The 22,917-nt window shown below is 48.2% G+C and overlaps 1 protein-coding gene across 1 annotated transcript in view; it reads right to left on the bottom strand.

The window, feature by feature from the left end:
* The window catches only part of LOC128270632 (T-box protein H15-like), a 51,328-nt gene that overhangs the window by 21,140 nt on the left and 7,271 nt on the right, over positions 1-22,917 (bottom strand). Inside the window, exons 2-3 of the mRNA XM_053008041.1 lie at positions 18,857-19,077; positions 18,658-18,788 (exon numbers count right to left, since the gene is read on the bottom strand). Of these exons, the coding sequence (XP_052864001.1) occupies positions 18,658-18,788; positions 18,857-19,077 (352 nt within the window). The remainder of the gene's footprint in view (positions 1-18,657; positions 18,789-18,856; positions 19,078-22,917) is intronic.

Below are 22,917 nucleotides of genomic sequence, written 5' to 3'. Positions count from 1 at the left end.
CTGCCACGGTGCAGAGCATGCGTTCCGATGGATTGCATTAGGGCTCTATTATCCTGGTGTTTTCTAACCTTGACTTCCATCAACGGCGCCTCGGTCTTCGCGACCTCTTGGGCCGCTCGTTTTGAACCGAGCCCTATCGCCGTTCATTAATTTATTACGAAACAGGTGCGGGCCAGGGGTCAACGCCGGGACCTTTCGGGTCCTGCGCACACGGTTCCGGCTCCGGCTCCGGCTCCACCTGGCAACCCGCGTCCCGTGGGGACACACGGCAGGGCAGCGAAAAATGAATTATGCTAAGGTCACCGTCACCCGTGTAGGCAGTTTTTCAGCTCATTATACGATCTCGGACAAGCACGTTATTTTATGATCGGGTTTATGTTAATTAAGACGGCACCGGACGGACGGCCGGCCGCACGAAAAGCAGCCCCGCTAATTCGTTCGAACAGTTGCCCGTTCGCCGCCTCACCGAGGGTCTTATTCATCTTCGTTTCGTTTCCGCGTTACGTGTTTCCCGAGCCGATAGTTAGTATGCGTAAAAATGTGTAAATCATTCCGCGCGGTCCGGGCCGGGCACTTAAACCCCAAATGCTGGACGCGACGCTTTTCGGCCGAAAGGCTACTTAGCCAAGTCACACGGTGCAGCCAGAACGTTGCTGCATTGTGGCGTTAGCATAACACCTAGAAATGGGTCCAAGAAAATATAAAATCGTACCCCAGAAGGTAACGAAACCTTTTAAAAACCCGGGGAACCGCTGAAAGGAAAGCCAATGACACCAATGGCCGGCCGGTGAAGATCCGCGCCTGGCGGACGGTTGATATCGCGCGATCAGCAAACCACCGCAGCAACCACCGATAATTAGCACCCTATTTTCAAGTCAGCACTCGTCGATCTCCGCAACAGCCGGGCCCCCCATCTTATCACTGGCCGACCATCACTGGCCGGCGAAATTAGCAATCGTTGGCATTATGTAAATAAATATTGAAGTCGAAAGGTGAGCGAACAAAAACAACAACCCAGTGGCCGGTCCTTCGTGGAAAAGCCACCCAACCCAACGGCGGTCCATGATCGACTTCGCCGCTTTTAATGAATCATGGCGGCCGGCTCACAGTATTCAGTAAGGGGCCCTCAACCTGATGGTTGTGAGTTGGCACTTTTTTACACGCCATTACCATCGGAATTACATTTTATGTAAACCGTTTGGCTTAGGAGGGGCCCGCGGTGGTTCCTATGAAACAAAAAGGGTTCGCAAACGAAACCGAGACAAACTACTGAAACAAAGAGGTCCAAACAATGTCTCGATCGAGAGACGGAGACAGAGAGACAGAGAGAGATCGTGTAAAAAAAATTCAGTTATGACTTGTTCAAAAACAGGCAACAAATGGAACGTGTTACGGAATGGAGGCCACGGCACAAATGGGAAAACGAACAGGGCCCCAAACTGGGGGCCTTCTCAGGGAACTGGAAAGCATGGAATTCAATTTCACGATGAATGAATATACGTTTGGCTTCAGGGTTTTCTTCCTTGCCGTGCCGAAAGGCCTGCGCCGGCCGACTTTTTCTCTCAACTCGATCGCAGGCGACGGTAATGTCCGCTAATTTATTTCACCACACATTTCACTTGGCCACCGGGCAAAAAGTAGGGCTTTCCCCGTTCACCACTGGCCACTACCGAGGAAATGGACTTGCCGGCCGCTTGATGGGTTTGGTTTTAATGAAAATGATACAACATTATTTTGATCGCCTTGTCCGCGGGTCCGCGCCTTGAGTCGTCAGGTTTTCCACGTCACGTCGTTCCGGCGGACAAGCAGGAAACGTTTCGCCAACTCATGCCGAGGTCCACCAAGCTAGACACAATAGTCTCGAACGAAAAAAAAACTATATGTCCATCGTACTGAAACGATCGTTATCGCACTTCTCCGAATTCCAAATGCAAAACTTCCATCACTTTTTGGGGGTGTAAATGGAGAACGCAAATGCTTTTCATCAACTTGAAGCTGACAGTAAAAAAAACTTGAAACCCAAACGCCCAAACCCCAACGGCAAATTGATAATTAAAGTGTTGCTTGGGACGGAACGCGACGAAAACATGAAACACGGTTCGGTTCGATTCAGTTTGCTGGAAGTCGTAAAACTTACGACATAAAGTTTTGAATGCCTGTATTCGATCGCATCGTAACATAAATTTCGACAACCAAAACCCGGCCTTCATAAACATCTCTTAATTAGGTTGCCCTTCTCCGATGGTGGATTAATTACTATTCCCGGGAAGCCACCACGCATGTAACGGTGATAAATAAACATTTCTATCGTTATTAGAATGTCCCAAAGTACACCATAAAATCGGGTCAATAGTCGAACCGAAAAGCTGCTCACGGCCATAACTCAATCGGGCCATCGGGCCATTTGATGGACAAATAATAGTTTTCAAATAAACGACACCCGAAACCGATCAACCGTACCATTTTTTTGTTGCCTCGAGCTTCGGGAAAACGGGCACAGGAAAATTTTCGGCGCACGGTCCATTAATCTGCTCACCGGTCCCGCATCGATCCCGTTTCAATTAACATAATTTTTACATTCGCGTCCCATGCCTAGACCGGAAACGCGATCCACCCGGAATCGAACGCGCGGCTGACCAGGGATGGGATTTGATTGCTGACCCCACCCGCTGCCCGCCGGTCGCTTAACAATTCATCAAATTCATCACCACCCAAAAGCGAACCAGAAAAAACAGGAACCGAAACTCTTCCGACGAATGGCGGCCATTTCGGCCGTCAGTCCCCGGGAAACAATCGCGCAATTAATTAAAGTCCGATAAAAGCTCGGGACGACGGTCCCCCACGGGGGGGGGTTGCGCCTCGTTGTGGTGATAAATCTCACGGTTCGTCACATCGGCCACGGACACGGATTTGTCACCGAGCTGTGAATTGAGCAAAGCGCGCGACTCGCGTGCGTTCAACAATCAACCCAATCATCCAGCATCCGGAACCGGAATTATGAGCTTCTTCGTTCGACTCCTGCTGTTTTTTGTCTCAACTTGTGTATGGAGTGTCAAAAACGGGACACCGAGCATCACCGAACACCACCAGATCCTTGGTGAGCCCGGCGGATTGGCCACCTAAAGGAAGAAGAATCCGCAGGGCCACGAAAGGTCGGCACCGGACGACGGTGTCTGTTCGTCGTGTACATCAATCGGTGTTGTAACCGCGCTGTCACTTTTGACACCAGCACCGAGATGACTTCCCCGTCCACCGGATGATCCGGATCCGGAGGGGTGCAAATACTTTGATTGACAGATTAGCGCTCGAGTAAGAGAAGAAGTGACACCAGCAATTGCCGCTGTCATGTTTTTACCGGTACCGGAACGAAACGAAGATCCGGGGAAAAAAAAACAGAAGCATCAACCAATTTTCCGCCGCCGCTGGGGTGCCATTTTTCTCACCTTTCTAGGATTCCATGCACTTCCCGGCGGGACCGGCGCAACAATCGCTGCGCAAGCTGCCGCATTTCGCATGCCAATCCGGTGTCACTGCCGGAGTTTGACATTTGGCTTAATCAATTTAATTTGCGCGACCATCGTTTGCTCCCAACCTAGCCACAGCTTTGTGGGAATCCCGCAGATGGCCCCAGGTGGGTGGGTGCGGCCGAAAAACTGGGCGTTTGTTTAGTGTGTTCCGGAAGCACGCGGCGTGTCGTGAATGTTTTGACAGAAAACCGGGTGCCCTCTCCGGGTGGTCGGGTTCGGTGCAATTGAATGATTCGCATTACAGGTCGTTGTGGCGTGCCATCACTTCCTGTCCGTCACGGAAGGTCGTCCGCAGTTGGAGGTGGAGAAAAAAGGCTGAATAATTCCTCCTAACCGGCGGCAATTTCTCGGGTCGTTCGGGGCGATTTGCGAAATGTCGAAAATTCTGACAACTTGCAATGTAGTGATACTAATTTTCTCATCATTTAGCAACGCGTCAGGCGTCAGGCTCAGGCACGACGGCTTCAACCTTCCAGTCCAGACTAGTATTATCAACTTCAACGACTCTGTTGATTTGGTGTCCGTGTTTTCCTTATTTTTTGTTTGTGTCTCTCACCGATGCATCGATGTTTTATGAGGCAAATTTGGAAATATCTCATTTGGATCGTGCCGACCGACACGGCCGCACACAGCGAACGGATCATTAATTTCGAAAATTATGATTACTCAAAGAACGGAAAAGAAGAACAAAAACGACGGACGGTCACGGTGTTCGGCTTCGCTAGCCGAGTGAATTTGTTTGATGCCATTTGTCGTTCGATCGGTTTTACGTCCGTTTTTTTCTTCGTTGCTCACCCACCCATCCATACATTATGCATCCACCGACGCCGGGAGTGGCACCACCGGGTATTGATTGAGCGGTAACTTGTGAAACGGAACCGCCCGGATCCGCGATGGGTCGAAAAATACAAAGTACCGTAATAAAAATGTAACACCAGTTTTCCCGTCCCCGATGCCGTCTGAGTGACAGGCAACATAAAGGCAAATTATGGATGGCACACACACAGACAGGAAAAAAAACTCTTTTCGAGCCACGCTAATGATCGATTTGCATGTTGTTGGCCACGCTGCCAAGCGCCCATCTGCAGCCCGGGAACTGGCTGGAAAGGCTGGCTTCCAGGCTGCTGCCAGGACACACACACGTGACGTAATTGACAATGAGGTGCTTATGTGTGAAAAATGCGCCACCATCGAATGGGAGTCCTCTCGGCCACGATATTGTAGTCCTTCGCGAGGCTCCATGCAGTGCCATACCCACGGTGGACTTTCCTTTAATTTTCTCTCGCTATCGGGCGAAGTGAATTAAATTACAAGAAGGACTACAAGTCTCGCGAAGCGTCTCATTAACACCGATCTCTCCGATCGGCGAGAAGAAAACACTCCGATCGTCAACCTGCGGCAAACCTTGAACTACTGCGGACTACGAACACGTTCCGAAGCTCATTTAATGCACCCGGAATGGGCTTTTTGGCCAATTAGTTTTTTACACGCCCTCGCCAGGGAATCCCCATCGATCCCAGCGGGGTGCATCATCCGTGGCGCTGGCCGCGCGGCCGCGATCATAAAAAATCAAATTAAACAGCGAAAAATTAAACACTTGCTCTTGGTTTTCGCTTCTTGGAATCGAAACTGTTTAAGAAATAAACTAAAAATCCCCAACCGGGGACCGTGGGGTAAATAAAATCGGGGAAGGAACACAAAAAACACACCACAGACCACATCGACACTCGCACCGACCATAATCGCATTATTTATGAACGGGCGAAACATAAATCGTGCACCGTGCGTCCGTCCAGCATCCGGGCAGCCGGGTGGTGTATTTATTTCGCACGAAAACGGAATCTTTTATCACTCACCGCCCAAGCACGCATACAACTTCACGCAACCTGCCGCGCACCGAAGCCGGAGAGCCACAAAAATGCGCATAATGTGACACCGCAGCATAAATATCATCACCTTCAACAGGGGTGTAAAGCGGGCCCAAGATTTACGAGCGTTAGTAAGGTCGGCCACGATCACGGCTGGACGAAAACCAATTTTTGTCGAGCTCCCGATTCGGTGGTCAGTGTTTTACGAGACTTCCGAGGACGGCAAAGGCACCGCTTGGGACCGCGATCACCGCGATCCTTTTTAACAGCTCATCCAGCTCAAGAAGCACACGACGGCGAATGCCTCTAGAACACAACACAGAGACCGCCGGGTGTTAAGGCGCCACGGTGAGTTTCCTTCGGGAAGCATCGGGTGCAGCATATGGAAGCATTACGAAACATCGTCTGTCGGACAATCAATTTTCCGCTGCCGCCATCAAGGGAACGATCAATCGTCACGAAAGCGTGCTCTGGGTCGCTGAATTAATGTGAGGTACACCTCAGGTTTTGTTCAACAATTGAGTGACAACATATAATAATATGAACAAAATCCAGGAGTAAGAAAGTCCGAGTCTTGATATAACTGGCAATTAATCTAAACCTTAAAACAGCGAAGAAATTAAAGAGCAGTTTCTGGAACCGGTGTTACTTTCAACACTTAATCCACGACGACGACGCGGACGATGCCGTTTTCCGTGCCTTAAAGCAGTAGCAGTTACCGCACGACCATAACCATACTAATTTAAATGCCAGAATGGTCGAGCAGTGCATGTTCAGCGATAGCAATCTACTGGGGCTGTGCCTCCGTGCCACAGTCCCGGTGGCCCCATCCTCTCCGTGCGTTAAATGTGAAACAAATGCTCCCGATATCAAAACCGATATGGCCGCAAATTGCCAGGTATCATGCGCGAAGGAGTAAGCAAAAACAAAAGGAAAACACTTAAGCGCAGGATAAGAACCATAAAACCATCGGGATAAGAAACCAGAACACCAGCACCACCACCGACACCTTGCAACACCAACGGGTGGCGGGTGCACCGAAACCGGAAGCTAGCGATGGTCGGCCAAACCGGTTCCTTCCCACCGAACGACGGCGTACAGAAGCGTGTAATGATCATGTTTTCCCGCCACTGCCAGCTAGCTAGCGATAAGATAAGATATTGTTCGAAGGTGTTTGGCGGCGGTGTTCCTCCTCGGACCAAAGGCACAACGAGCCAACCTAGCCAGCCTAGGTGGATTGGTTCATGCAAAGCAGTAAAAGAGGTGTTGAGAGGGCATTCTAGAGCCGGGCTGGGTGAGCTTCCAGGTCGAGCCAGGGGTTCGCCCGCTGTCCGTGCCTATTTATCGTGCCTGATTTACATACCATCGGGCCATCGATTCACCCTTCGGACCGGTCTGCGGTGTGTAGGTTCCTAACCGATTTGACCATTTCGACTCTTGAGGGGAATACACTCGAACGAGAGGAGCGAAATAGAGGAGTTTAGTAGGAGCACTGCGTGGAAATAGAAATAATGTACTTCGTTTGATTTGGCGTATTTTTCCAACTTTTCAACAACTTTGTTAATGTCCGGGACCTAGACTCCAGAATATTTAGAGTTCTCAAAATGACAGACGACTTTTTTTGTATCATTACGCGTAGTTACAGACTTGTGGACTAAGTTAAAAACTGTTGACTCAGTGTCTAATAAAAACCTGGCTCAAGAATTGAAAACACAACATTTCCATCGTGAAGATAACTGTTTCCCATCGTCCCAGCTCCCATTTCCAACAAAACGCTAAGGTCACTGCCTCCGAAAAGCGAGTCACTAGCTTCTCTAGGTTGAGACAAAAACAAGTCACACGTCATCTACTTGTTACCAGAACGCAATGAGAGATTGTTCGACGAGAAAAAAACTCGTTTCGTTTCCATCTGGCCAAACGAAAATCTTCCAAAACGAGTCATGGGAAGTCCGTCCGGCTATGTCGGAGACCGGACCGGAAAACAACCGGACACCCCAAAAACCCGGCCCGGTCCGGTGACAGGGTCCATTTGGCGGAATCTAGTTTCTCGGCAGGGCTGGGAAAAATTCAATCAAACGTAACGAGGCCGCCGAGTCGTTGGCTTGTCGCTGCCCTTGTTGGATAGGTTGGTTGCTGGGCGCGCGCGTAGTTAGTAACACTCGAGCAACCCGACTGGACGAAGAAGAGGAATGGGAACGGCAAGATTTGGCTGAAAGCCACTTCCGGAGACCGCCGGTGTGGGAAGCCCGTAACACGGTCGGTTCTTCACGGATTCGTTTCGAGGAGCCTTCTGGCCGCTCCGGCTTAGGGCACGCTGGAAACGCCGTGGCCGGTGGCCGGAAACCATGGATCACCCACCACTCCCGAACCCGCGGAACCAAACGGATCATAATTTGATTGGCAGTCTAAGGGAAGAGTTTTAGGCGCGGAAAGCAGAAACAGAGAGGGAGCGAGAGGGAGAGTAAGGTGTGTGATTGTAAATCACTTCGAACCGTCTTGCTAATCAGCTGTAAGCTCCTCGCTTCGCCGATGGCTCGGCTCGGCCATGAAATGCGAAAACGCAAATGAGTTTCGATGTTTCGCGCGTTATTTAAAGTAGCTGTAGCCGAGGTGCATGGTGCGTGGCTGGTACCTTTCTAACCTTCGAATGACTTCTAATATTGAGTGCTGCCGAATTTTTTTTATAAGATTAGATTAGATCAGTTGGATTTTATGGCGAACCTTTTCCACGTTTCTCCAACACAAATCATACCGAATTGGCCCAATTTTAAATTTTAAATTATTTTAAACTATGTGGGTTCTTTTCAGATTCTCCAAAGATTAATAATGGACACATGTTCCAAATGGTTATCTGGCTTGGACAACGATGTGAGTAGCCTAAAAGCTTAATACCATCCCCGAAATACTGTATGACTGCTTGGGCCTTGCGGATTGCTGCATTATTCCGTCATAGGGTGAAATCTTCACTTCTTATGATTTGACCAGCTCCACGGCCATGAAATTTTAGTAAGTTCTAAGTTGTAAGTTTCATTTATACCTAGTCTGACACAAAGTAAACAGGACTTTTTCAATAGGGTCATTTCTGGTGGCGCCATCTTGATGTGGGTATATTTGTTTGTTAGGTACATCCTTTCCTGACATCCAGTCAAAATTTCATTAAATTTGGTCCACTTGGTACAAAGTTATTGTGCCTAAAGTGACAGTATGTCTCTGTTGTCGGTACAAGAATGAACACGAGCCAAAATCAAGTGTTGTTTTAAACTCGCTAAAACGTTTACCGAAACGTTTAGATTGATGCAAAAAGTTTATGGTGATGATTGTCTATCCCGTGACAGAATTTATGAAAGGTATACGCGTTTCAAAAACGGTCGTGAAGACTTCAACGACGACCTTCGTGTTGGCCAAGCCAAGTTCTTGATTACGCACCAGAGAGCATTGGAAAAGGGCGTAATTTTCTCAAAACTGACTCGAAATCGTCGTTCCTTTTTATGGAAATGGAATTGTGAATGTCCAGAGATTCGATTCATCGCATTTTGACCGAACGATTGGGTTATCGGAAGGAGTGTGCTCACTTTGTGCCACACAAACTCACTGATGACCAAAAATTGATCAGAATCCTGATCACTGCCTGATCACTGATCACTGATTTTTTGATCAAAAATCGCATTTTATCGATAAATCATTCTCCGTATTCACCTGATCTGGTACCCTGTGACTTTTATCTATTCGGGAAACTTCATTTGCCAATAAAAAAAACTTTTTGCTGACATTTTTGGCCAGTTATGGCCATTCAGAAGGCTTGTACCGACAACAGAGACATACTGTCACTTTAGGCACAATAACTTTGTACCAAGTGGACCAAATTTAATGAAATTTTGACTGGAAGTCAGGAAAGGATGTACCTATCAAACAAATATACCCACATTGAGATGGCGCCACCAGAAATGACCCTATTGAAAAAGTCCTGTTTACTTTGTGTCAGACTAGGTACATTATTGGATCATAATGCCTTGACCATAAAAGAGAAAAGTTCAACATCTCATAAATTGAGTCGTATCAACAATTTATCAGCCTCGGAAACCTCAATACAGACTTGGTATTGAGGTTTCCGAGTATATGTTGCGATTCCAAAAGAATTTTGATATTTCATATTTTCACATATTATTACAATATTCAGTTGCCTAGCTTCTTTACGCTAGTGACTTTATACAGTTCATTAATCTTCCACATTCAATACTTCGGCATATCAAATTGTGACGAAATTGGCCAAGGGTTTCAGAACGTTTCTCATCAAACTATCGCAAATCTATTAAAGATAACAAAAATATGTTCGTATTGAATTTTCTCGTAAAAGAAGTACCATTAAGGAAATAAAGATATGATTTTTATAATGCCACCAGGGAACTGTAGTTCCAATACATTGGCAAAATTCACGATTGTTGGCCTTTCCTTTCGTGTTACAAACGACCTCATTTCGCTACGCGTTTTTGCGTCATCAAACGCGAGCTGAGCCACTGCTAATCGAAATGCAATTCCTTCGATGAGGAATAAAATTAACCTTAAGCGGTGCTCGAGCCAAGCGGCACTTACGCACCCCTTTCGGACGCCGCACTAATCCCATCGGCCGACCGATGATGATGCATCATGCACCGGCCATAATCGGCTGGCATCCGAACCGTAACCCGGAGTGTCCGTAAAACGGTTACAAAACGGCCGGGCCTCGTTCGTTATCACTTGCCGCTTGCGGCTTCAGTCAGCCGGAAATTGGCAGATTAACAGCCCGGATAAGCCGCTTGATCGATCGTGAGTGCATTTTTCAGCGCAAATAATGACACATTGGCCAGCCGGCCACGTTCCAGCCGGCCGGCCGGCGATCGATTTGTCTTCCGCAAAGCGGCGGGGGAATCCTTTAATCGGCCGCGGCAGGCAGGTGAGTGCGCTGCAATCGGTTTTGAGCATTTTAGAATTTCTCGATATCCGACCATCGAGAGATTTCCTGGTGCGCAGGAAACGGATTGTCGTCATTTCGCGCGAAAGCCACGGCGCCTCGCGTTGCATCGTGCCACACGAAAGGTGCGATTCTTCCGTGTGTGTATCCGTCGGGCCGCATTGTACTGCAGTGCAAATATTTACCACGAACCGACCCCCACTTTGCAACCGGGCAGTCGGGGAGAAAGGAATAAAAAAAGGATGTAATAACTTCTGTCTTTCGATACGGCGAACGGGCCGAGCCAATCGCGGGTTGGCCAACGCCGCCGCGGACCATTTGATTCTGGTTCGCAGCTGCACCGTCGCGCCTTCACGAAATCTTCTGGCCACGTGGAAGGAAAAAGGGGCGAAGGAAGTGCGCGGGGCTGGCCGGGCTTTAAGGCCGAGGCAAAACATAAATCGCGATGAAGAAGCTGTTGCCACCGGAAGATAAATCAAACTAAATGACTGTTTATTTATTTAATGCATAGGCCGGCCATTTTCGCGACAGACGGCCACGTGAAGTCCGTGGCCCGCACGAGGGGAAGGGTGCGGGTTTGGAGGGGAACAGGGAAGGGATAAAACGGATGCGCAATCGTTCCTTTTCTTGATTTTGTTTTGTTTTGCCCCGGCCAAGAAAGAACTCAACCACCCCGGAACCACACGCCGGTGGTTTTCTTATGCGTCGTCCTTTTTTTCCCCATTCGTACAACTCTCTACTCTCGTCTTGCTACCCAGTCCCGGCCGTCCCCGGGTTGGTAGCGCATAAATTGTTTATGTGGCGTAATTTTGCGGTCCATTCATGATCGGAAATTTATCTTGTGAAATCATAATCACGCCCGGGGATCGCAACCACGGAGGAGGGATCGGAGGGGTGGGGGGGATGCAGTGGTAAAGTGACACATCTCACGCGGAAACGTGAGAGCCACTTGGCGAAGCTGCGCCTCTCGTACGAGGCGTTCCGGGGCCCCGACGCCATTTGCGCTAAAAATAAGGGTCTTAATTAGAAACTAGACAGCAATTTGCGCAATGCACCATGAGACCATTTATTCCCGGCTGGCCGAGGGCAGCAGGCGAGAGGCAGCATCTCCGCGGGTGCAAGCTGATGATCCGGACAACCGGATCCAGCCGACGGGTGCGACGCGATTTCAACGATCTTTAACGATTTTTCGGATCAAATTTCATGTCGTTTGGCACGATCGCTTCACGGTGCGCAAGCCGGATGAAGCGGATAATCGGTTCTGCCTTCCTGCCGTGCCTTCCCGACGGCAATCAAATGAAGGTGTTTATTCGCAGACAGTCGCCTCCGAAGGTGGAACAGAAAAGTTCAACGTCAAACCGGAGAGGCGCGACTCGATCGTGAGCGATCAGAAAATTAAGGAAATTAAACTAATAAAATTAACGGCAAAACAACGACTAAACCTGTCATCGAACTGATTATCGCTCGAGCCCCGGGCCGGCCAGCCGAGCCCGATGCCCGCCGAGAAGCTGGACAGCCGCCGGATAACCCAACCGGCCGTCGAGAGGAAAGCGAGTCCCATAAGTGTCCCATAAAATCACCCGCATATTCCAGACTTCCCGATCGGGCGAAGAAGACCCATGTCCCTTTGACGTGCGCCTGCCTGTGGCCTGCCTCTTATCTAAAACGCTGTCGCCTGCAACGTCTTTTGGTTCGCCCGAAAAAGGAAAGACTTTATCTGCGGCCGATCGTTCGGGAGGAACCGAAATTCTTTTATTATCTTGTTTTGTCACTTTCGAACGACACGGAATCGGTGATAATGCTCGTGTTCGGACGGCCGCGGCGCAGTCCAGCAGTAATTTGATACATAAATTTAATTTTAATTACATGCTGATCGACCGGCCGCCCGACCGACCGTCCGGCGGAGCGGCTTATCGGTTTACCGATTTTCTCCGGGCTCCGGATTGCCTACCGATCGGTGTTTCGAACGTTTACGAATGTCTATGTAGCCGGATCGATCCGAAGGTCACAGATTTATTTTTGAAAACGAAGCCAAACCAATTAGGGATATTTTATGTAAGGAAAGATAACGAAATTAATTTGCTTTATGTAGACTTTGGGGTTGTGGGACAGCATCGTGTCCTCAAGAAGAAACAATACAGTAAGTCGTTTTGTAGATCACAACAATTTGTTTGTAACCTTTTAAATAAACATTGCAAGCGATTAGAATTTATACATGTCATACATATTGATACATTATTTATAGCTATTTTTATACTCCTGATTTGTACATGGCACACATACAAGAAGTAATGCAAACGTGCTTGTAGAAGACGAGCTCAGTAAGCTTCAGAAGCGTGCTATTTCTACTCTTCACGTCTGCGCAGTTTGATGACGTTGCTTCATTTCAGTTTGTTTTGAGTAGTAGAAGCGTGAAGTCGTGCTCTTCTCGTATGTCAACGCTAAACAAACTGCACGAATTTATAGCTGCTGAGAAAATGGATCCTGTTGAGATTCATGTTTCCGTGTATTATGGCAACTACTAAGACTTCAAGATTACCATCCTGTATAAGCCTTAATTGTTGACAAAACACACACCGGATGTCCAATCAGTACTTCCGATGATAATAGTCGCAAACTTGTCGAAAATTTGATTCAAAATGACCGGCAAATCCCTCAACAGGAATATCTAGGCTAATCACGAATTGGAGTATACAAGGAAAGTGAAAGCGAAACGCTCGTCCGCCCTTTTCGCGTGCAACTGAAGAGTTTTCTGGAAAACCTGAAGCCTGAATCGATTCCATACCCTTCTCTCGATCTTGCAAATTTTTAGTTTGTTACTCCACGCAAGAGAGACCTTAAGAATAATCAAAATGACTCGGACAATGAGGTAAAGGTTGCTATCGCGTCCTGAATTCGATAAAAGCTGGAAGAATCTTTCACTGGAGGAATGAAATACCTTGTAAAACGTTGGGAGAACTTGGCTAGTTGGACATGTTGAAAAGTAAGTACAAGATCTTGAAGGTAAAGATTTGCCGCAAAATTTTCTTTCGAACCTATCATGCTCTTTGTTCTGATTCGTCTTCTACAAGCATGCATATGAATTACATATTAGCCGGCCTTCGAACATATGCTTTTACCACATAAAATTACACACTGGCAACCATATGTAAAAATAGTAAGCATTATTCGAGTCAGTAATCGTTCATTCAAACGATACCGCACGGTGATAAGCCGAGACGATTACAGCTTGAGTAGGAATATGATGGGATATTCCTGCTTCGTGCGCCATGATCGCAAAAAGAAACAATCATCTGGCATTCGACACATTTCACTGAAACAAACAGCCGTTTGTCTTGTGTTTAGAAAGACAAGTGAAAAGTTCTAGGCACATATAGACCATCCCGAGCAACTCACATATTTTTTCCGAACTAGACATCATCATCCGCTCTACGATGGCTGCCTACCAAGCAGCAGTTCTTCGAAAAACAACAACCTGAACATACTGCCGACGTGTCTTGTTACCCCGAAGACCGGTGCCCTTTCGGATATGCCCAACTCACTAACAACGACCGCAAACAAGGACTTAAGATCGCCGGGTGACCGCCGCACGTTCGCAGTCTATAAATTCGCGGATCATCAGCACCGCGGATCCACCGGAGGCCAACGCCGGATTGCAGGTCGTAAGCCTCACGGCGGCTAACCGCGGTTCGTAAGCCCTCTCAGCAGCCCGTGTGCTCGGTGCGAACAAAGCCTTAGCAGGGGTCGCCGAGTCCCGCCGAGAGCCAATAAACTGGCTGTTACGTGTTAAACTCGTAAACCTGACTCGACCCGATCCGAAAGGGCCGAGAGGGCAACGGGTGGCCCGCGCGTGGGGTAAGGGGCTGGTGGGGGCCCGAGAACAAATCGAACTGAGAAAAATCTATAAGCGTAAATCTCACGTTTATGCTTATTGATTTATTCCGTTTGGTTCCAGGCCGCCGCGATGTTTATGGTGCAAAACGAGGCAGCACAACACACACACACACACACGGAGCATCGGGCAGACAGGACACCCGTTGACAGGAAGGCGTCCCCACCTCACCGCGGCGGCCTCGCGCGGTGACGGTTGGGTCGTAAATTATGATTTTATTTGAAGAAATTGAAAAGCAAAACCCGTAAACCCGTGGTCCGCGATCGCCCGATCGGTCCGATGAGTCCGATGAGTTCGGCCGCCAACCTGCCACCTCATCCGTGAGCATCGGACATTCCATCAGCCCACATCTCCTGGGCGCTCCTGGGCATGTGGTGGGCAGGTTCGCACAGTTGGCCTTCACAAGCGAAACGGGGACACCGCGACATCCGCCGGTCACGGAAACCATGCATTGACACACACGCTGGGAAATTTATCACTTTCATCAGCACGGATTAGCGATTTTATTGCTTTATTGCAGCGTCGAAAAGTTGTAGAAAAAAACAAGCAAATAAGCTCCCACCGTGCATCCTGCTAGCTCCGGCCAACCCCTGGACGGACCAGGAACCCGGCTGCTCAGAAGCGGCAGAAGGTACCGGATCCAATCAGACCTGATTATGATCGAACAGCGCAGCGCACCGGGAAGGTGCTACAAACCTCACACGAACCTCGGGTCCGCGCATGTTTTTCACACATTTTAACAACCGGATCACGATCTCTTGGTCTGGACCCTGGCTGGACCAGGGTCTAGCAGCCCGTTGGCACTTTTCCGACCGCGGCACCGCGGAACACCGGTAACGAGCTAACACCCCGGGTGTAAATGGGGGCCCTTGGGCGGGGGGGACGTGACGTGACGTGACAAGCCCTAACTGTCCGCGATGGTCCGCCCCGGTGCGATCGTAAAGCAATAAAAGCAGGCTCGGCGCGCATGTTGAGCCGGTTGAGAAATTTCGAACCTCGGCGTGAGAAGGGACCGCGGCGAGCATCCGGGGGATTAGATGGGGCGGGGGTCGTTCCAGGGTCATCCACGGGGAGTGCCGTGTCCGCGCGCCAAGGTTACGTTCTATTGCTCAGGGCCCAGGGCCACCCTGGCCTGGCCTTGCGCCGCTCTTGAGAGATGTGCTCGAACTGGTTCACAAAAGATTTACTACTGCTTCACCGCAGGCCGGCCGGCCGGTTTGCGGTTCATGGCCGCACCAGCTTTACGACATCTGCTTCCTGACTCGCCAGGCCACTGGCACTGCCTGTTGGCGGGCGAGGTGAGAAAATTCAAACAAACCCCCGGACATGCAGGGAAATTCCACAAAAATCCAATCGAAATTGGTATCCGCTGCATCAGTGCAAAGGCGCATGAAGTTCTTGGAACGAAAACCGGAACGGACTTTTGTTACTTAAATCCATTCAGAAGTTAAGACGGACTTGACTTGACTGGACTTACTGGATGAACAATTTATCCATTCAACGAGGATAATTTGTAGCGTCAACATCACCATTCTTAGCCGACGATTCAACGACGATCCGTTTCCATCCACCAACTGTCCAAGCCTGACACAATCTTGCTGAATGTGACGTCACCTAGACCAATGATAAAACATTTGTCAACCTAGTTCATATAAGTTCTTCTTATCAATAGTCAATAGTTATCAATAATCCCACCACACACTTTGATTTTTGTGCCTCTTTTTTGTTCCTTGGAAATCAAACACAGCTTCGATGGAAAGTGGAGGTATGAACTACAAACAGAGCAAGAGAAACCTTCTGGACTCCGGAGAGTGATCCCTCCCTTTTAGGTGAAAGACTGCAGGGCCACACGAAGCGAAAATAAACGATTTGACATTAATCTTTAACGTCAAATCGTTTATAAGTGTGCGGATTCATATACGATTTGACATAAGCGGGATCGATTTGACATTTCTACGCTGGGATTTACATTAAGTCTGGTCCTTCAGAAAGGATGGCGACCGTCGTATGAAAGGAGAAATGCTAGATAGTTCTGGAGAGGACGCTCCCATTCTACCTCTCGCAGCTTTTGTTACTATTGTAATGATTGATAAATCCTTCCTTCTCAAACCTATCAAAGGGTAAAAGGTGGGACTTATCAACATCATCATCATATCCGGTATGACAACCGCACGACGCGGTTTTGGATTGCACCAGAGACAATTCTAGTCTCTGTTGCTTTCTGTAACGTTGTGTTTTTACACTGCCACGTCGACTGCTCTATCAATGAGGGCAAGTTCATGCAAGTTCCATGTGACAGAATACGACTTCAAATTAGCTAAGCCCTCATACTGATAAACTAGGGAACAACGTAATTCATAAGAAACTAGCTGATCCCGGCGCGCGTTGCCACGCCTCATTTCATCCTCATTTCTCGATTATCCGACGTTTCAACGGACTTCCTGGTGACGTATCCGATCAGCTTCCCTTTGCATTTCCCGTTACTTCTACTTTTCAGACGATCGGGCTTCCCGGTGACGTATTTGTTCAGTTTCTCTTTCCTCCTCCCGTTACTCTGTTCCGAATGAAAGGGCTTCCCGGTGATGTATCCGATTGGCTTTCCTTCCCGCTTCCCGGTGGATACATGGCAAAACTCGCACCAGCTAAATTTGACTCAAATTGTTTGAACACTTTTCGAATTTTGCTGCAATTTACCCTAATTTTGTATGGGAGCCACCCTTTGTAAAGTGGCGAAGGGTTTCAAAAATTCACCAGAACATTTCCTCTTCCCAAAAACTCCCACCTGCAGAATTTGGTTCGATTTGTTCGAAAATAACCCGAATTATGCTGAATTTTATGTTATGTTTGTATGGGAGCCCCTCTCCCGGGAGGTGTGAAATGTACTTTTTCTACTATACGTATGATCCTAATTGCAATCTACAAGGCTGTAGCAGTCCGTTGCTATCTCTCTCTCTCTCTCTCTCTCTCTCTCTTTCTCTCTCTCTCTCTCTCTCTCTCTCTCTCTCTCTTTCTTTCTCTCTTTCTCTCTCTCCCGCCTTCTCTCTATCCCCCCCTCTCTCTTTCTTTCGCTCTTTCTTTCTCTCCCGCCCTCTCTCCCCCTCTCTCTCTCTATCTCTCTTTCCCTCTCTATCACTCTCTTCCTCTCTTTCTCACCTTCTTTCAAAATTAAACGCAAACTACGCAGTTCCCCCCAACATCACACTACTTCAAGAAGGGTGGTGATAGGTGGAGAAGGAAGGAAAAGGCTTTTAAGGGAAACCAATCGATTTACAGACCACCAAAACCTAAGAAACGATACCCATATTGCCGTAGGACGTATTTTAAGGATTGGGGTTGTATGGGGACCCCTTCTTCCCCTCGTCCTGCAAGGACCAAATTTCGTCACATGGTTTCTCAGGTGACCATCAACTATTGTGCAAGTTTTGATGAAATTCGATCCATAACTTGTGGAGTAATTGATGTTTTTAACAGTTAGTTGTATGGGAGGGCAAAGAAAGAGGAGGGTGAGGGGTTTCTAACCTCGACTATTGCACTCCCCGGCCCCAAAAACCCCTGTATACCAAATTTCGAGTCAATCGGTCCAGTAGTTTCGGAGTCTATAAGGGACATACAGACACAACTTGATTTTTATATATATAGATAAAGTAGCTGTCAAAACCCGAATTGTCTGGACGAACTACTTCGTGCTGTCAATGGTCTAATCTAAAACGCAACAATGTTGCCCAGCCCAGGTCATCGAAAGAGGGCTTTACTTAAAGTTTGGCGAAGAACTCATAGCAACCCCTGCATCAAAGCTATCAATCCGGTTACGCTCAGTCCCGGCGTGACATGCCAGACCTGACGCGGGTTCCCTTGGCCCGACGCTGACCCCGCCAAGTAACGTCTTATCATGTGTAAACGCACGAAGTGAGCACACCTGGCACACCCGACCGCGTAAGTTAATCATCTGAAAGTGACTTGTAAAAATAAACTCCCGCCCAAGTCGGTCGGTCGAGCCTATCGAGCCGTTCCATCAGCAGCCCACCGTCGACACGTGTCACCGTGTATAGGTGGCTCGGTTTAGCAACAGCAGCGCCCGGGTGGTAGCTACCGGGCACAACCCTCTGCGGCGCAATCCACTCCGGCGCTGTGCTAATTGCCCAACGATTACGAACTCATTTGGGGCGCGCAATTACTGGCCGGGCCGCGCTTTGTCAGGTCAGGAACACTGACGCTGGGCGATTGCCACTTTGACACCCGGTGTGTGCGCCACAACCGTGACCTACCTTGCCCCCGCTCCCCGTGGTGCCCGTTGACAGATTGTCGGGGCTCGGCGTAAAAATAAAAGCCCGCCCGCCAGACGACACGAAGTGACAGCCGATGTGATTGACACACGCTGTCAGTGGGCCGCCGGCAGCGCCACCTGCAGGTAGTTCGACCTACCTGCCCGTCTTGGTGATGATCATCTCGGTGCCGAGATCGTGGAACTTGTCCCACAGCTCCTTGGTCTCCAGGTGACACTGCACTGGCCGCAGCTCGTCGCAGTTACACGACCCAACGATCGTGGATTTGCTCTGTGAGGAAAGAGAGGACAATGTCAGGACGACTGGCACGTACGCCACGGGCACGCCACGGGTCATACCTGTGCCGGTTCCGGTGTAAGCCTTTCCTCGTCCGAGGCACTGGCGGTGGTGGTGCGGGTCGGGGAGCCCGCCGTGGTGCGTGATTTCGGGCCACGATTTGGTCGCTGCGTTCGGGTGTTGGAACTGGAGGGTTCTCGGGTTTCGGAATCGCTGCACTGTTCCACGTCCACATCCACGTCATCATCCGGCTCTCCGGGGAACCGATCAACCGACAGCGGACCTTTGGGGGGAGAATGGAGATGGATACAACTGTTGGGGAGGTGCTTTCAGGTCTAATTTCAGGGCGCGCAACAGCCTGCGTAATGGAGAACAAATATTCAAATCGGTTCCTAAACTCTCCCCGTCCAGTAACCAGCAACGCGCAACCTCCACGCGCTCCGTAAATATGATCTAATTAAATTTGCATACAAATTAGCCGTGAAACAATTGGCCAACACTCCGGCCAACGTTGTTGGTACGGTGCGTGAAGCTGCGGCTCACCCAAACCGCGTCCGTCCCCCGGTCTGTCGGGCATCAATCCCTCTCGCTCTGCTTCGTGAGGAATTATTCAAATTCCGTTAAATTTATTCTAATTAGATGTTAGACAATGTTCGCCTCGCCCGCCACGTTATTGGCCAGAAATTGCCGGCCTGCCTGCCTGTCGGGCGGCGGGCCAAGGTAGGTGGGCATGGTTTACTTTCTCGCGCCCACAACGGTGGCCAATTTAACTGAAGTACCCAATCCGACCCCCCCAAAAAAAAGACCAAAACAACCCAAACAGATAAGAGACCGGAACGGGACATGGAACGAACCGTGCCCGACTTGGCCCGACCCGAGATGGTGGCCCGTAAATCATCGTTAAATTTCTGATGATTTATTGAGTTCCCTCGCCGCGAGTTTTCCCAGCGTCCTGTCGCCCTGTTTTCCGGGAGTAACCGGAGAGCGGCTTCGTCAAACTTTGTTTTTCGGAACAGCATCACGGCGCCCAAGCCGACCGGTGGGTTACTATTTGTCAGCCTCGCGGCGATAACGGTGGCGTTGAGGCGTCTACTTTTTTTTGGTTTTGGTGGCCACGGTTCGGTTCAGTGAATTATGGGGCAGGGATATGGGAGCTTCGGAGGTCTAGGTCATCAGCGTACCGCGTAATCCGAACAAATTGAGCCGTGTGAGGGTTTCGCGTCGCGCACCGAACTTCAGAATGACATCCTTCGGGGAGAGAGAACGCGAGCTTACACTTATTTATAATTCATTTACATACGGAAGGTCCCTGGTTTTTTGGAGGAATAAACATAGGAACGATATGGGATATGACACACCGTTGAAGCCAAGCCCGAATCCCTATTTAGAGATGTTTAGTCATGAATCGAAGTGCAGCATGATCCGTAGCGATAAAATTATCTAAAAACTCTGCTCCAGGAACGAAGTAAGTTTCTTTTTAAGTGGATAATTTTGTACGTTGTTTTGCATTTTATTATTGAACCATTTAACACTGACTTAATTTGAATGAGATGAAACAATTTCACTCGAAACTGACTAATTTTGAATATATCAATATGCATTTTTGAATATACATAAATTTTATTAAAAAACGGGCAGATCCTAATTAAGCACCAACTTAAACTTAAAGCACTGTCAGGGTTCGAACCGACGTCTTTCGCATGGAAACCGATCAATCGGAGTAACGTCAACGGGTGATCTACGGACGACCCACTAATGTACTAGTAATTACAGGGTGTCCAAACAAGCGCTCTTTTTATCATTTTGTTATAAAACAGAAACGGCTGAATATTTTTCGATGCTTAAACATTTATTTGAAAGATTGATTTCTAAATTTTTTTAATGAAAAACAATTTTGGTCAAATGTTTAACACAATTGGTTTGGCAGTAGCCCATTCGGTCGACCTATTTTTGAGTACATTTTCGATTGTATCTGGTGCTGTTTCGGCAATAGCAACTTGAATTTGGAACTTGAGGTCGTCAATAGTTACTCGTTTGTTCGTGTAACCTGAATATCGATTGTGGATGTCGCTGTATGGCACGTAGCGCCGTCCTGTTGAAACCAAATGCCGTCCAAGTTCTTAGCTTCAATTTCGCCGAAAAATCAATCATCCAAAATCCGCACCAAACAGTAACTCTTTGGTGGTGCATTGGCTTCTCTTGCACGATATGTGACTTTTCCGAACCACAATACTGCTTATTAACATAGCCACCGAGGTGGAAATAAGCTTCAATGAAATGTGCTTTTGACGAATGATTTGACGACCTACCACTTTGGGAATAAATTTTTCATATTTCACAATTTTCTACAACCAAAACTTTATTTTATACATAAATTCTAAGAATCTACCTTTCAAATAAACGTTTAAGCATCAAAAAATATTCAGCCGTTTCTGTTTTATAACCTAATGGAAAAAAGAAGGCTTGTTTGGACACCCTGTAGTAATTAGTAGCAACTGTTAATTTAAATAGTTAAAAAAAGATGCATTTAAATGCATATTATTAACCTACATCATACTTTAAACTGATTCCAAACTGAACGACAAACAACAGCTTGTTGCCGCACTAGAATAGAATTCAATTAAACAATTTTAGAAGAAGTAATATTTACGCCTCGCGTACAAAAAAAAATCGAAACGCTTTTCACCTTCGAAAAGCACGGCCACCGCACCGGCGCAGCAGTGCTAAGTGGCGGAAAATGATCATTGATTTTTTATCTAAGGTACGAAACACCCGGAAACCCTTTTTGACAATTACCGGTCGCGCCGGTGTCAAATGGATAGGTTTAACGCTCCAAGGCGCCCTTCGCCTGTGGTTGCCACACGAAACACCTAAAACTTACGCCGTGTTCCTTCCAAGCCGTACCTGACCATCTGCCCTAAAGCTCGGATGCTTCCGATTTATGACGGCCCTCCAACGGCCGATCAAATTATAAAGGAGTGTTAAAAAACGGATGCGTCTTCGATGTCCTTTCCAGAGGACAAAACCACCAACCACGAACCACTAAAGCGACGGGTTTTCGATGCCTCGGCACCGGGACCGCAACGGATCGATTGGAAATGACCCTTTAATTATACAATTTATCAAAATTAGACAGAAAATCTCGAAGGACGAGCGACACGCACACGAGCGCGGCAACAGGGGTTGCTGTTGCTGTGGGCTGCGGTCGTCGTTCTGATCGATTGTGCGCCACCCCGGAGGTCCTGAGCGGTGCGTAACACATGGGTAATGGTGAAATAATAACCTACTTGAAGCATAATAACAGTGCGGATCCATCCCCTCCGGCAGAGATCGCGTCTCATTCGACACTTCCTAACGGCACTTCATGATCCTGATCGGCCGGGAGTACCAGATGTTGTTATGGTGTGTGTGTTTTTTGTGTATGACCGCGCTATTCAAGCGTTGGCACCGAAGTCGGACTGGTTGGACGCGGATTTTCGGAAAATAACCTCCAAAATGAACCAAAATGAGCTGTCATTTCATCAACGCCATCAAACCACAAACCGCGCGAAATGGAACTCCAAAGGCCTCTAATGCCCCTCCAAGGTCGGCCCAAGCCCTCGATCGCGGGTTTGGGCCGCGTGTAATAGAAAATTAGACAAGCCGACAGGTTGGCCGTTGCGGTTGCCTCTTTAATCGACCTAATGTCGGTGTGCTGACACACACGAGCACACGATTATGTTGATTTTTCGATAACCCACGCGCTGCAACAAATGCATCCCACGAGCATTGGGGGCCAACGCGGTTCGATTACAGCAGCACAACGAAGGTTGACGAAATTATGGTGAAAAATTAGAAAAACCACACATGTGTTTAGATTATCGAAGCGACTGTGTCAGGGCATTTCGACGGCACGGGAACTTTTGTGGTTTTCCGAGCCTTCGACAGCCACTCGGTGGACTGTGTGTAGGATGTTGATTGATGTCGAAGCATTATTTTACCATCACTCCAGCCTTGATTGAACGCCCATTAAAGTAAAATGCCAAGGTTAAAGCTATTTTGTAATTTTATTTTCAATCAAGCTTTGTAGGGTTAATTATAAAGCAAGAAGCAAATATTCGTGTGAATGAAAGGACACCGTTAG

Source organism: Anopheles cruzii, chromosome 3, assembly GCF_943734635.1.
Source record: "Anopheles cruzii chromosome 3, idAnoCruzAS_RS32_06, whole genome shotgun sequence".
Taxonomy (NCBI): Eukaryota; Metazoa; Arthropoda; class Insecta; order Diptera; family Culicidae; genus Anopheles; species Anopheles cruzii.
The sequence above is the reverse complement of the archived record's forward strand: the minus strand, read 5'-3'. Positions and strand labels throughout refer to the sequence as shown.